General features: G+C 40.4%; 1 protein-coding gene across 1 annotated transcript in view; it reads left to right on the top strand.

The window, feature by feature from the left end:
* The window catches only part of PRTG (protogenin), a 79,231-nt gene extending 65,731 nt beyond the window's left edge, over window positions 1–13,500 (top strand). The window contains exons 12-20 of the mRNA XM_057398034.1: window positions 434–529; window positions 1,072–1,258; window positions 2,910–3,037; window positions 3,745–3,915; window positions 7,520–7,702; window positions 8,879–8,999; window positions 9,921–10,086; window positions 10,382–10,486; window positions 11,527–13,500. Coding sequence (XP_057254017.1) covers window positions 434–529; window positions 1,072–1,258; window positions 2,910–3,037; window positions 3,745–3,915; window positions 7,520–7,702; window positions 8,879–8,999; window positions 9,921–10,086; window positions 10,382–10,486; window positions 11,527–11,916 — 1,547 coding nt within the window. The 3' untranslated portion in view covers window positions 11,917–13,500. The remainder of the gene's footprint in view (window positions 1–433; window positions 530–1,071; window positions 1,259–2,909; window positions 3,038–3,744; window positions 3,916–7,519; window positions 7,703–8,878; window positions 9,000–9,920; window positions 10,087–10,381; window positions 10,487–11,526) is intronic.
* Window positions 13,501–13,767: the final 267 nt, after the last annotated feature.

Below are 13,767 nucleotides of genomic sequence, written 5' to 3'. Positions count from 1 at the left end.
CAAAAATAAATGTTAGTTTCTGTGGCCTCATGCTGGCTGTTTTAACAAGTCTTTATTATATACTGAAAACACGTTCAATATGCTGAATCCTGCTATTAAATCTAACTCTATAGCTATGAAGGTGTGATTTTATTACAGATAGAAATGCGGTATTTAATCCTACTCCCACTAATTGTTGTTACAAAGTTCTGTTTCAGGCTGTCAGAAGCAAGACTGGGAAATAGTGGCTGATTCTGGGAAAAAATTCAGAGAAATTCTTAGGGCTGGAGAAAGGACAGGCTTCCAGGCATCCAGCCTGCTCATCGGGCTGCTGACTGTAGTGGACAAGTTTTGAAACAAACTTGCAGGAGAATCAAGTTACCTGGCTATCTGCTGAAGTCCGAAAGTCCTTACTTTTTACTTGAGTCTCATTATTCCATTTCTCTTTGTATAGATCCTAGAAGAAAGTATCATGTAAGGCTGCTGGCATATAACAGTATGGAAGAAGGTTATCAGGCAGACCAAACAGTCAGCACTCCAGGATGTGTCTGTAAGTGTTATAGGTGCATGAAGAATTTATTAGAAGCTGAGATGTTTCATGGTCCAGCAGCTCTGTGTTTTTAACCTATAAATAATCAATTAATTCAGTGTAAAACAGAGAACCAGAAAGATTGTATCTGTGACAAGTCCTATCCTAGTCATCCTGCGACTGAGACAATCTCCAGTGTTCATGAGCTGCAGCTGAGGAAACAAGATAGCTACCAAGTTTTCCTCCACTGCTAGATTGCCTGCATCATCTAACCAGTGACGTATCATGTGTCTTGTGAGAGATTTATCTCTCTCCTTTTTCTCTATTTATAGTTTTGACTTTGGTCTTGACTAAACAAGTGGGACTAGAGAAGTGATAAGTGACATGTGTTGGGTTGGAAGCTTGAACTAGATTCCTGGGTCTGAATACCAGATAGTGCTGGGTAGGGGCAGATTTGAATCTTAAACCTTTGGCTTAAAGGCAGGCTCAGGCCTGTCTTTGAATCATACCACTATCTGTATACAGTTCAATAAATAATTAATGCTCCTTTTTGTTCTGAACAGCTGTCCGTGATCGCATGGTGCCACCACCGCCACCTCCTCACCACCTCTATGCCAAAGCTAACACTTCATCTTCTATCTACCTTCACTGGGGAAAGCCTGCCTTTACATCTGCACAAGTCATTAACTACACAATCCGCTGCAACCCAGTGGGACTGCAGAATGCTTCTCTGGTTCTCTACCTTCAAACGTAAGTGCAGTGCTGCTAATGAGTCTAGGTTTCCCATTTCCAGATCCTTTTCACTCAGATCCTACTCTTCCTGCTCTTAGTTACTTTTTACTGTAACAACTTTTATCTCCCTTAGAGGACATTGCGTTTTGCCCAGTGGCTGCTAGTTTTGTTTCTTGGGTTTTTTAAGACGTGTTCATAGAACAGCTTTGTTCACTAACTGTGATGCTTGTGTTGGATCCCTGTACAAGTTCTTGAATGGCTATTTAGCTAAGTTGAATTTAGTTTTAAGGTCTTTTTGAACCAAACAAAAGAGAATAGGTAGCTTGTCTGGGCAAAGTGGCTTCATCCAGTGTCTGATTTTAAGACTGGAATCAAGAATTTTTGAGATGTGAGAGCTCGAGCATGTTACTGTGGGAATGCCACATTCCCGAGTGTGTGGCACCCTGCCAGGAGTGCGCTGAGTGGGAACTAGAGCTCTTTCAGAGAAGCAACACATGAGGCATAGAATGGCAGAACAGAGAAGAAATTCTGCCTAGGCCTGGTGTCCCGCTCTGCTCAGGTGGCATGGGCACAGAAGACACTGCTCCATTGTGACTGCCTATGATAGGGGCAATGGTGCTGTTGAGGGAATCCATGTAGCTCCCTCAATACATGGCTTTACTCAAGACTTCTAAATAAGAAAACTGCTGCCCTGAAAGATAGTTTCCATCTTAATGTCAGTGGTTTTCTCTTCAAAGAGCGCATCCCCTGCTGTATAACTCCTGACTTAACGATCTGACACAGTATAATCACCATGTAAAATTCTTAGTGTGCAGTATGGAGCATGGCAATGAATGCTGCTGTTTGTGATAGGATGATGCTATTGCAAATATTGGTGACTGCCTTTGCAGTATGAAAGATGAAAATACTAAGTGAGATTTAATAAAGCAATATCTGTAGAGTAACACCATTTTAAATTGAGATTTAATCTTGACTGGGTGTTACCACCCTGGTCTATCCCACCCCGACAGTCAGAATAAAGCAGAATGTCAACAACTGACTTTGTGATCAAATAGTAAACGACAATATTACAGTTAATATAATCAATTTTACAATTAATAAATTACCAAATGCAACTACAATATGAATAGGGAACATTCATATTCTACAGAGATCCCTAAAACATGAGGTGATAGAGGCTGTAAGTGGAAGGGGAAGTTGGATGCTTAGACACTGCCTGTTCTGTGAACTGAGAAGCAGATCCAGAAATAGCTGATGGAGCCAACATCATGTGCTTTTTCAGCTTGTGGTGCTGGTTGTAGTATAAGTGTTACTCCAGCTTGAAGCATATTGTGCTATGGACAAATGCAGAAAGAGCTGAGTTTGAGATACTCACTGGTGTTCTGGGCAGTAATACTCTTACGCTTGCTTGTGCGTCAGCTGTCCAAACAACCTTTAGGTTAAGTTAACTGACAGCACACAGAACATCTGCAGGAGAGTTCCAAGTTAGTACAATTACATTTTCAGGTAGACAGTGCAGATAGACCATGTGTCTGGACTTGCACTGGTTTGTCTTGTGTGGAACTGACAGTGGGAATCTACTCATGTTGACTTAAGAGATATCAATTGGGTTTAGGATCTTGAAGTCAACTGCTGCAGTTAAATGTATTTTATTCCTTCATCGGTACAGGTCAGAGACTCACATGTTAGTTCAAGGTCTTGAGCCAAAAACCATGTATGAATTTGCAGTTCGGCTCCATGTGGACCAGCTCTCCAGCCCCTGGAGCCCAGTAGTCTACCATACTACCCTTCCAGAAGGTAAGACACTAGCTGAGGACCCCATAGCTCTAAAAATAAAGCTCAGTAAACCAAATGGCATGAAAAATTGCTTATTAATTTCAAGCTGTCTGAGATACAGATGTTGCTCTTCTTGGTGAGAGATAGAAAAGTGCTGTCAGGAAAATTCTTGTTTTGGAACTGGGAAATTGTTTTTCAAGAATCACCTAAAATCAGTAATGATTTTGATATAAAATTAGCAACCACTGAAAGGAAATAACTTGGATCAAAACTTTAAAATACGTATTGAAGAGGCATGGTTGTTTCCTAGGCACTATGGAAACATATTTTAAACCCCAGACTTCTAGAAACTGTAACCATATTACACATCTACTGCCCTGGCTGCTGGTTTGCTGCTCTGTCAGCTTGGTGAGTGGAAATCAAAAGCTGGAGGTCCATGTTCTCAGCATTGCAGTGTTTGGGACATACCCTGTTCACAGGGTAATGATGTGGGGGTTTTGTCAGTAACTGTTTCCTTCCGGAGTTGAAGGAAAAATACTAAATTTGCTTTTACAGAATCTGAGCTATTGATCAGATCAGAGTTAACAGGAGAGTTTCTCTTGAGGAGCAGTATGTGTTTGTATGTTTATCTGGGATGTAGCAGTAGCCATTAGGTCTGTTTCTTTCTGAGCAATTTAATTGCATGTAAATTAGGTTAGCCTAATAGCATTGTGTTACTGTTCTCACAGCACCATCTGGCCCTCCAGTAGGAGTGAAGGTGACTTTGATAGAGGATAATACTGCTTTGGTTTCCTGGAAGCCACCTGATGGTCCTGAAACAGTTGTTACACGATACACTATCCTGTATGCATCCAGGAAGTCTTGGATTGCTGGGGAATGGCAAGTGTTGCACAGAGAAGGTAAACTAAAATCATAAACCTGTGAACTGGATAAACAATAAGGCTGCTTATAAGATGCTTTGTTACTTTCAGCTCCCTTGGATTACACTAAGAAATTCATTTGAATGTTCATGTGAAAGTTATAAGAAAATTATAATTAGTTTAGAATTACTCCTATGGTTGCAATGAAAATGTATTAAAGAACAAATAATGCTGAGAAGGTGAGGGGAGAGCAGCTCTCTGTGTTGCTCTGGTGCTCAGTGTGTGCATGTAAACCAAAATGTCTCATAAATCCAATTACATCCATCTTAGCTCTGTTGTAACCAGGATTGTGATGGTTTCATTTTGTAAATGCGCTTTTTCAGGTCTCTGAAGTCTCTGAGATGCCTTGCTTTCCAGAAATAAATTTATAAATGTGGCTGTGTGGGATTAGATGTTCCTTTCAATCACTGCCAATCCAGTTAGCTCAGTTCACTTAATGAACTTTCCCCTACTCCCAGTAAATTGCTCTGCAAATTGAATTTAACTCTCTGGCTCTATTCTGCTGCTGAGCCCTGGCTAGCTAACCTAACAGGAACTCAGGTATGGGGATGTGAACTTCAGTCACATCTTTGTGATTAGATACTGTATACATTTTTATAGGGATTTTCCAGGATAATACTATGATTTGAAGAGCTGCATTGAGAACAGATTTCTACTATAGTCAAAAAAAAGAAAAAGGCATTTACTGTTCAGTTGGTATTCCAGACAGATAGAGGCAGTGCAGAATAGATAAAGTTCTAATTATATATTAAACCAGAGAGGGAAGCTCAGTGTTATAGAATAAAGTCATGTGCTTGAGTAGCTTATTTAAGAGGATTGCCCAGGAAAAGTTGCTATTTTGTTGTTCTGTGTTGTTTGATGGCTGAAAGCTTCGTTGTCAGCAGAATGAGGCTTGAAATTTTCCATGGAGAAAATTCATAAAGAAATGAGTGCACTTACAGAGGACAGAGTTGGTTTTGCCATCAATGAGAAGAACTGTTTTAGTTCAAAGATGGGGTTGTCCTTTGTGCTGCTCCTGAAGAGAGGACGAAGGACCAGCAGCCATTCTGAAAGGTGGCAGTGCTGCTTTGTCTTCGCTGGAGCAGAATGGTATTTGTTGGGCTGGCCTCAAGTAGAATGGTCAGCTGTGAAGAGTGACAGTAAAATGACTATTACTGGCGAGCAAAAGTTGTGAACAACAACTAGTATCTGAAGTATCAATGAGGCCTAACTATAGGGGGAAGATTGAGCCCATGGTTTTTCACTGTTAAAATTGTTCTAAGAAACAGTGATACAAAGTTGTCCCATTAACTTGTGGAAGGAAACAGTGATGTAAAGTTGTCATATTAAGAGACCAGTTTAATACTAATTTTTACTCACTAAAAACCCCAGCAGATGTAAATTCTTATAGAGCTTATATGTGAAGAGTGCATCTTGTTATTTGGGTGATGTCTGTTGTATGCAGCAAAGTGACTGAATTGCTTTCAGGTATGTACTTCAGCTCAGCCAGGGCTGTAAAACGGAGCAGCATCTCAGTGTTTTATCACAGGTATTTCAGATGAGGGGATGCCAATAACAGTAAACATTTTCATGTGTTCCCATACTAAAAGTGTTGTCCGGAATGAGCAAATGGAGAGCTATAAATCTCAGTGTATTACTATGTCCATCAATGCTAGGGTCACTGGTTTTGTATTTTGACAGATATATTAGGGTATGAGGCATGGCATTGGAGTTAAGGCATTGTGATGCATTAGGACAATCTGTTGTGCTCTTAATTAAAGTACAGATGAGAAAGTCTGAAAGAAAGTTAGCATGTCAAGGTAAAATTGGGCAAATACTGTGCTACACCCATGAAAGTCCTTTCACAGGTCATTTGAGATAGACACAGGGTTTGGGTTTTTTAATGAATTTATTGTGATAAGATCAGCTACCCTAGGCACTAATAAAGAGCATTGTTTTGTCTTGACACTAAACTTGTTCTGCAGAAGATTTGTGAAATCTTAACCCCATTCTGTTCCCATATCTCCAAAGACAGCCTCCAAATAAAAAAACAGCCCCTCCAAGCCAAGCGAAAACACCACAATATCAACCCTACCACCTATAAAAGGCATAGCACAGGCTTTAGTCTATGCATGCAAATTTCTACCAATCCACCAACGTAAAAACCAAAACTCTCTAATTTGACTGAGTTTATCTTAGGCTCGGCAGTGTTAGAAAATGTAACTGCAGTTTGCTGCTGATTTGTGATCTGAGTTACCTTCCAACCGCCTTCCCCCTTTTCACCAGTTCCCTTCAAGTGGATCAGAAGTTACAGCCTTTGCACACTTGGTGTGCAGTAAATCAGTACAAAGTGCTTACTTGCTTTAGCGATGCAGCAGATTTGAAAGGAGCTGGTGGGAAAGAGCCTGTAATATTGAAATGTGACCTTTCGCCCTTGCTGGTGCTAAATATTACAGCTCCTTTGGTTACAGATACCTCACATTTTACTTCAAATGCTTTCAGCTAATGGGTCGTGTTTATGGAAGAGCTGAAACAGCTTTTGAAGTAGCTTCCCTTTTACCAAAGGTATAATCTTTTCTGTCAGCAAAACAACCTTGTATTTTATACACTGCTAATGCTACTGTAAATTCTGGCTTCTGGAGCTGATTTCAAAGGTTGAAATTTAGACTCAAGTCTGAGAAAGTGAACGGAATATGTGAAAGAGACCAAGGAATAGATTTTTACTTGTAACTGCCACTGTTTAGGGAAAGAAAAGCAGTATATTTCTATGGTAGAAAGAAACAGGCATTTTAGAAATGAATTGGAATTTTAAGCAGTAGTCTTCAGTGCCTAGCCAAGCAGAGCTCTTATTGGCTTTGATAGGAGTTTTGCCTGTCTAAGGACAATGCAAGTGAATCCTATTGATGTTCTTAATCTGTTTTCCTGCCTTCAGGGACTTTAGGAAATGAATCCTTAACATGTGAGAAAGACATTTTCTGTAGTATTTTTAGTAGCACAGCTTAGATGCACAGTAATCAAGGAAGCCTACGCAGGTCTAAATAGGGTTTAATTTTCTTTTTAAAGTATGGTTATAATGTATTCTTCCAAATCTGTCCTGTTCGTTTAACCAACTAGACCTGAAATTTGATAAACCTAACGTGAATTATTTTGTTACGACAGTTTTAATTCACATTCAGGCACATTGATTAGTATGTGGGGGAGGTCTGACATTCTGCTTTCTTTGCCTGACAGTCTGGTTACTAGCTGGAGCATCCTCACAGATAGAATCACAACATAAATGCTATCACACTGAAATGCAGAGCACGCTGGATCTAGGATTAGTATGCTGTGTATCATATCCAGTACTTGAATCTGGGGTTTGAACTTTACTGGCTGCAGTGTGCTGTGGTAAAGTAGTAGGGAGAGAAGGGACAGAAGGGACCAACAGGCAACCCCAGTGTTCATTCTGTACCCTGTGTATGCAGGTTACAATATGCCAGCAATCACAGTCCTCAAACAAGATTAGAGGTGGTACTGGAAAGAAAGTGTACGTCCCAATGTCTAAATCTCAGCCTGTTCCCACAGATGTTGTCTAACTGGAACTCTTTCTCAAATCTTTTCATAGGAGCAATGACCATGGCTTTGCTGGAAAACCTTGTGTCAGGAAACGTCTACTTGGTCAAAATAGCAGCCTCCAATGAAGTGGGAGAAGGACCCTTCTCAAATGCGGTAGAACTTGCTGTCCTCCCAAAGGAGACATCAGAGTCTAATCAGAGACCTAAACGCCTGGACTCGGGAGATTTCATAAGTCAGTAGCAATGTTTTGACCACTGCTGTCACAAGCAGTAGGAAAAAAACGTCCCTGTTTGTTTTAGCTTGTAACCACTGTTGGGGTATATCATTCTGTCCTTACACCATAGAATTTTATTGTAAATGAAACCATTTTGGAATTTTTATCTCAGTTCAACTCAGAAGTGGTTTAATTATTTTGCTCAGAAGTTGTACGTTTACCTTTCAAATGACAACACATAACTGTTTTGAATTTCACATCAATATCAACTTTGCAGCCACTCTTCTAAGGCACTTCCTTTAAATCCTTTGTTTAAATATCAGTAGCACTGGTGAAATTAGAACCAAAAAGCCCAGCAGAGATAAGATGGCATCTCAAATATGTCTGTTGAAATTTGCTGGTTCCTGGTATTTCAGCATCCCAAATCACCCATCAGTCAGCGATACACCAGCATATACTTTCACCAAACAAGTCAGCCCCACCTGCAGCTCTTTGGGGAGAACTTTTTTTAGCTTGTGGAAATTAAGGTAACATCAGTGGTTTCTCCAAATAAGAATGGAGTAACACATTGTCTTTGTCTGATAGAACAGGGTTTACCTTAGTGACTTATTACAGATTTTAAAGCGATTTGGGGAGGCCAGAGCTAGCAGTTATTCAGGTACATGAACCTTTTACCCTGCTCTTGTTACACATTGAATTCTGATTGAAAAACAGGGATTTTTCTTGCTCAGGTTTTCTTCCTTCCTGGAATTCAGTTATTTTTTAGGCCTGTCTAAGCAAATAGTCATGTCCTCAGGATTGGGTTAATAGACATATGATGTCAAAACATGAACTAAACTGAGCCCTCCTGGGCAGCAGTGGCTCCCTCCTAGGAGCCTTTTCTCTTTGTTATCTAGTAGCACCCTGCAGGGAAGGGGTTGAAGAGAGCTCCTCTGCTCCATGTTGTAGGTCACCAAAGAGGCTGTGGTGTGTGGACGTGCTTCCCCTCCCACACCAGAACTGTGTATACTCCTCTGTTTGGTCTACAAGTTTTGTTTTCAAAAGTGTCAAACTGTATGACAGAGAAGGTCTGGAATCTCATTAAAAGGAAGCATTTGTCTCTGTGGTTGTGACTGTAACCCTGTTAATATCCTGACAGGGAGGAGGGGGCAACTGTTCTTATTTACTGAGCTTTTCTATGTTCTTTTTTTATAGCTTATTCTGACTATTACCATCTGGACCAGAAATCAATGACTGGCATTGTTGTGGGGGTTTGCATAGCCTTGACCTGCATCCTTATCTGCATCCTGATCTTAATTTATCGCAGTAAAGCCAGGTATGTTTTTGCTCTTGAAGACTGAGCTCTTTCTCAAGGCACTGATTCTTGGGATGTGCATTCATCTCCAAGAGTACTAAGTTCTCTGAAGTACTCTGTCTCTTCACCTATTCCTACCAGCAGTGGAAACAAAGCACTTTGTTGGCTCTTCCTACTCTACCTGAGCCCCTTCTCCAATGAAGAGGAGGAAGAACTCACAGAGTGAGTCAGTGGTGCTTTGACAACTAAGTATGAGGCATGTTTCCAAATAAAAAAAAACCTTTTTGTGTCAGACAAGCATGCTGCTTTACATCATCTGCTCTTCCTGCTTAACCCTCCAGCCTGCCCAGACCTGGTTTGCAAGGCTTTAATCCTCTAGTGTTGCTGGACAAAACAAACTGACATAAAGCAGTGCCATGATGCAGTTTCTTTGCAGTGGCGCAAGCCACCATCTGTCTCGTCATCAGCTGCTATGGGGCATAAACTTGCCCAGTGACTTTCCATAACTTTGGGCTCAGAACAAAGCTAAGTTACTTGAAATAGCAAACTTTAAAACTGTCTGAAAGTGTATTTTAGTAACAAGGGCTTTTTAGCACATATGCAGGAAAAAATGCGGATTGGGAGACAGTCTCTGTGTAGCATGGTAGAAAGGCCTTAATATCATTAGTGGTTACTTCCTTCAAGTAATATTACTAATCATTACAATTCCTGTCTGCACATAAGCTTATAGCCTACTGTGTATGATTAACTGGAAGCAGATGTTATTTTTATCACAAGCAATAACATTTAAATTCCATGAGAGCTGGAAGTATTGTGTAACAAAATGTAAATGCCAAGAATATTACCAGTATTACTTGATTAATAATAGCTTTGAAGTTTATCCTTAATTTTTTTGTATTTTCTTCCTGTGGGTCAATTTTATTCTTGCTTAACGTTGTGTAGGAAAACATCTGCTCCTAAACCTGTGCAGCAAAGCACTGACCAGCTGTCACATACCAGCATCTCATTAGCCAGTGCTAATGAGGTGGAGAAGAGTATTGAAGGAATTGCAGAGAACGAAGAATCCTTGTTGCCAATGATAGTGGGAAACAGCTTTATCGATGCTAAGGTAATGTGAGCTTTACTTGTTCCCAGACCAGAGATCTTTCTTCTGAATTCATTGCTATAACATCAGAGTGCTTATCAAAAGTGAAATATATACACTACAAATCCACAGGAAGTTTTTCTAATGGGGCAGCACAACTTTGGCAATACAGGGTCAAATTTTCAAGACTTACCTGAAAGTTCAGCTAAGGATCTGATTCAGTACACTTGTTTCACTCTGTGTTCTGCAGATTGCAGTTTGACTCTGTCTTAGAAATGTCATTTGTGAAAATAAATGTGTTTGTCTCCATCCGTTGTAGGGGGGATCTGATCTGATTATTAACAGCTATGGGCCTGTCACAAAGGCTAACTGCAAGAAAAGGTGGCTGTTCTTCCAGGATACCAAGAAGGTGAAGACCGAGGAGGTAATTGCTCTAATGGGCAAGGATGTGCAATCTTTAATACCCTGTGTTTGTAAAGGAAGACATGTAGTTTTCCATTTATGGAAAAGCATAATTAGTGGTCTAAGTTTTAGTCGGGTGTGTTAAGGCTCACGGTGTTCTGCCTTGTAGTAAAGCCTTACAGAAGTTTTGTTTTCTGTCCCAAGTTGTCAGATAATTGTTAGTTGGTTGCTTTCTTGCCTGTGCCCTTTCGTCTGTGAGCAAAAGGATTTCTGTGTACTGGTCTGTGCGTAGCATCTACAGTACTAAATATGCAGTGATTTTGTATAAATAAAAATTAGTAATAGTATATAAAGAATGCTACCCTGACAGCTAAAACTTTGTTTGCTGAAGAGAACCAAGAGAGGGAAATTAAATTATTTACCCAAAATACTGAAGAAATTGAGAATCTGTGTAGAACTGTCTGGCTTCTCAAATGGTTACTGTGGACACGTTTGCTATTTGGATGAGAAAAATAACTGTTTAAAGCTGAAATGTTAAATCCTGAACATTATCATGCAAATTCACACCTGTGGAGCATCTAACTAATGTTTCTTGGATTGTAACTTGTATTGTGCTCTTGTATATTTAAGAAAGTCTTGATAACCATATTGTAAATTGGTATTCCAAAATATTTCCAGAAGTAGCTGCATATTTCTGATGCCTCTATAAAAAAAGTAGTTGTTACCACTCAAGGAGTAATGCTTAAAGAATATGCATGAAGAGATAGGAGAGAGCTCTACCAAGTGTGTTTTTAAAATACCATCAGGTCTCTCCAGTGGAGTCATTCTTAATTAGCCATTCTTAGCTAGAAGGGATTATTTCATCTATTATGGAAGAGAAAAGTATGAGCAAGACTTGAGATTGGTTCTTTTTAACCTCCTGTAGGAAAGCCCAAATTGTTCCAAGACAGTGCTGTTAGAGGTTCTCTGGAGGAATAGGAGATAGGGAATGCAGTAAAACTTCAAATTCTGGCTCAGTTTTTCAGAGCCTGAACAACCTTTTTCTCTCTGCTGTTTACATAGCCTCAGAGAAGATTTGCCCAGGCGGTGTGTCTGTACCAGCCAGGCACCACGGTGCTGATCAGTGAGGATGACTCCCCAAGCTCTCCTGGGCAGCAGTCTAATTTCCAGGTGCCATTCAGTATTGCTGCTGATACAGAGCATTCCGCCAACAGCGAAGGAAGCCACGAGACCGGTGACTCTGGAAGGTTTTCTCATGAGTCCAACGATGAGATACACCACTCCTCTGTGATAAGTGCCACCCCTCCCACTACCAGTCCTTTTGCAAGCAGTGACTTGGGTATGAATGTGATGAGCTCTGATAAAAGTAACTGCACAGAGTCTCCTCTGCTGTTTGCGGCTGACCCGACTCCTACCTCACCTCTTCAGATACACTCTGCGGTGCAAAACTGACATCCTTAGGGCCAGGCCAGACATTCGTGCAGTGTATGTCTGTTCGAAGGACAATGAACAGGGAGCCAAAGTTTTATTGTGGAAAGCCTGGCTAACCTAGCAGGTGATCCCAGGCTTCTGTTGAATGTTTTTTTTTTTTGTTTCTGGGTTTTTTTGCTTGTTTTGATTTGCTTTTAAAACTCACTCATTGTGAATGTTCAGTGGTCAACAAATGTGAAAGGACAGTGAAAATTCCTGACTTATGTTAAAAATATGTCACTGGAGCAAAGGGAAGGCTGTCGGCCCTTTTGCTGACTATCTACCTCAGTTTGCCGAGAGGTGAACTCTGAATGATGACTGCTTTACCTCATGTGTGTTCTAGTTGGTCTCAGCTATGAAACTGATACTTCCTAGTAGTGTTGTTTTATTTTGGGTTTGGTTTTGTCTGTTGGGTTGTTTTCCCTTCCCCAGTTGTGTGTAGAATGTATGCGTGTGTGCACATGTGTGCGCTCAGTGATCAGGGAGTTGTATAGGTAGGCGAACAAGATTGTTTAGCTGAAGCTCTGTCTTTAAAAAGAAGGAAACCTCAGAGTATAAAATGTAATGATTTAATGTGGTTGGCACAGAGGATGTTAAAAACGGGAAAACTGGAGCTGGTGTTTCCCCGTATACAGCCACAGGAAATCTTTTGTACCTCTTGATTTTTCATGACCCCAGTAAGCCTAGGACAGTGCCTTTTCCTCAGAAACTTGTGCCAGTGACTTCTGCCAGGGTATATACTATATCCGTAGGGCTCTGGGACATTTTGGGTTCCCCACCATGACAACTGCTTCCCCTTTAATGACAGTTAATGCTAAAAAGCATGGCAAAATGAAGAAGTATTCAGCATTTCAAAACAGTTTGGCTCTGCATGAGAGTCATGGAATAGATGATAATGCTGAGTATTCCAGTATCACAGTACTTCTTAGCAATGGTGCCTTGCATTATATATTAGAAATTACTGATTTGCCTTATGCCTTTTTAGAATTCGTAAGTTTGCTTTCGAGTACAGAAAGATGCCTTAAACACTTCTTAGATGTTTTAAGTAAACTGTGTCATGAATTTTATACTTCATTCTTACCCAGCTTCAAGTGCTGATAAGCACTGCTAGCATCGTGGTATGTCTCAGAGCTGTTTTTAGGATGCAGCCCTGCTCCTTGCCTTCACCTAGTGTGCTGTTAGCTCAGGGAGTGACTTTACCCACATGCTGATCTAAAACTCTGATCAGGCTACTGTAAGAAACAAAAGGGCCAGAGCTTTAGTTGAAGAGTCTGTTGAAAGAGGCAAGTACTGCCTTGAACCCATGCAATTCCTGGTTTATACTACCTCCTTTAAAACTTATTCTAGTGTTTTTTGGGTTTTTTTGTTGTTGTTTTTTCCTGTACTCAGGGAAGAGTTTGTTACTTTTGAGCTGCCTCCCAGAAACGTGGAGCAAACTGACAGGGTATCACGTTTTGTTTTGTTTTTTAATAGGAAAGAGGGAGAGAGAGTGAGGAGGTTGGGACCATCCAATGTTATGACCTTGCCTGTATCTATATCCAGTATCCAGTTTCCTTCTCCACTCCTCCCCTTTCCCTGTTTTACTAAAAAAAAAAAAAAAAAAAAAAAAAAAAAAAAAAAAAAAAAAAAAAAAGAAGACCCCCAGGCGTATGTTTTTACTGAAAAAAAATGTTTAAATTGTAATGTTGTGAGAAGCAACCATAGGAACTCCTATAGGGCTCCATTTAAGTATTTTTTTTTAAACTCCCATTGACTTTACTGGGGCCAAGACATCACCCTCCAGGGAGGGCAGGCTGACTTCTGGTTTGTTCCTCATGTATCAAAAGGTGGTCA

Source organism: Pezoporus wallicus, unplaced genomic scaffold, assembly GCF_028554395.1.
Source record: "Pezoporus wallicus isolate ANWC-B61680 ecotype Strahan unplaced genomic scaffold, APGP_CSIRO_Pwel_v1 contig_3952, whole genome shotgun sequence".
Classification (NCBI taxonomy): domain Eukaryota; kingdom Metazoa; phylum Chordata; class Aves; order Psittaciformes; family Psittacidae; genus Pezoporus; species Pezoporus wallicus.
This window is presented reverse-complemented; position numbering and strand designations above follow the sequence as displayed.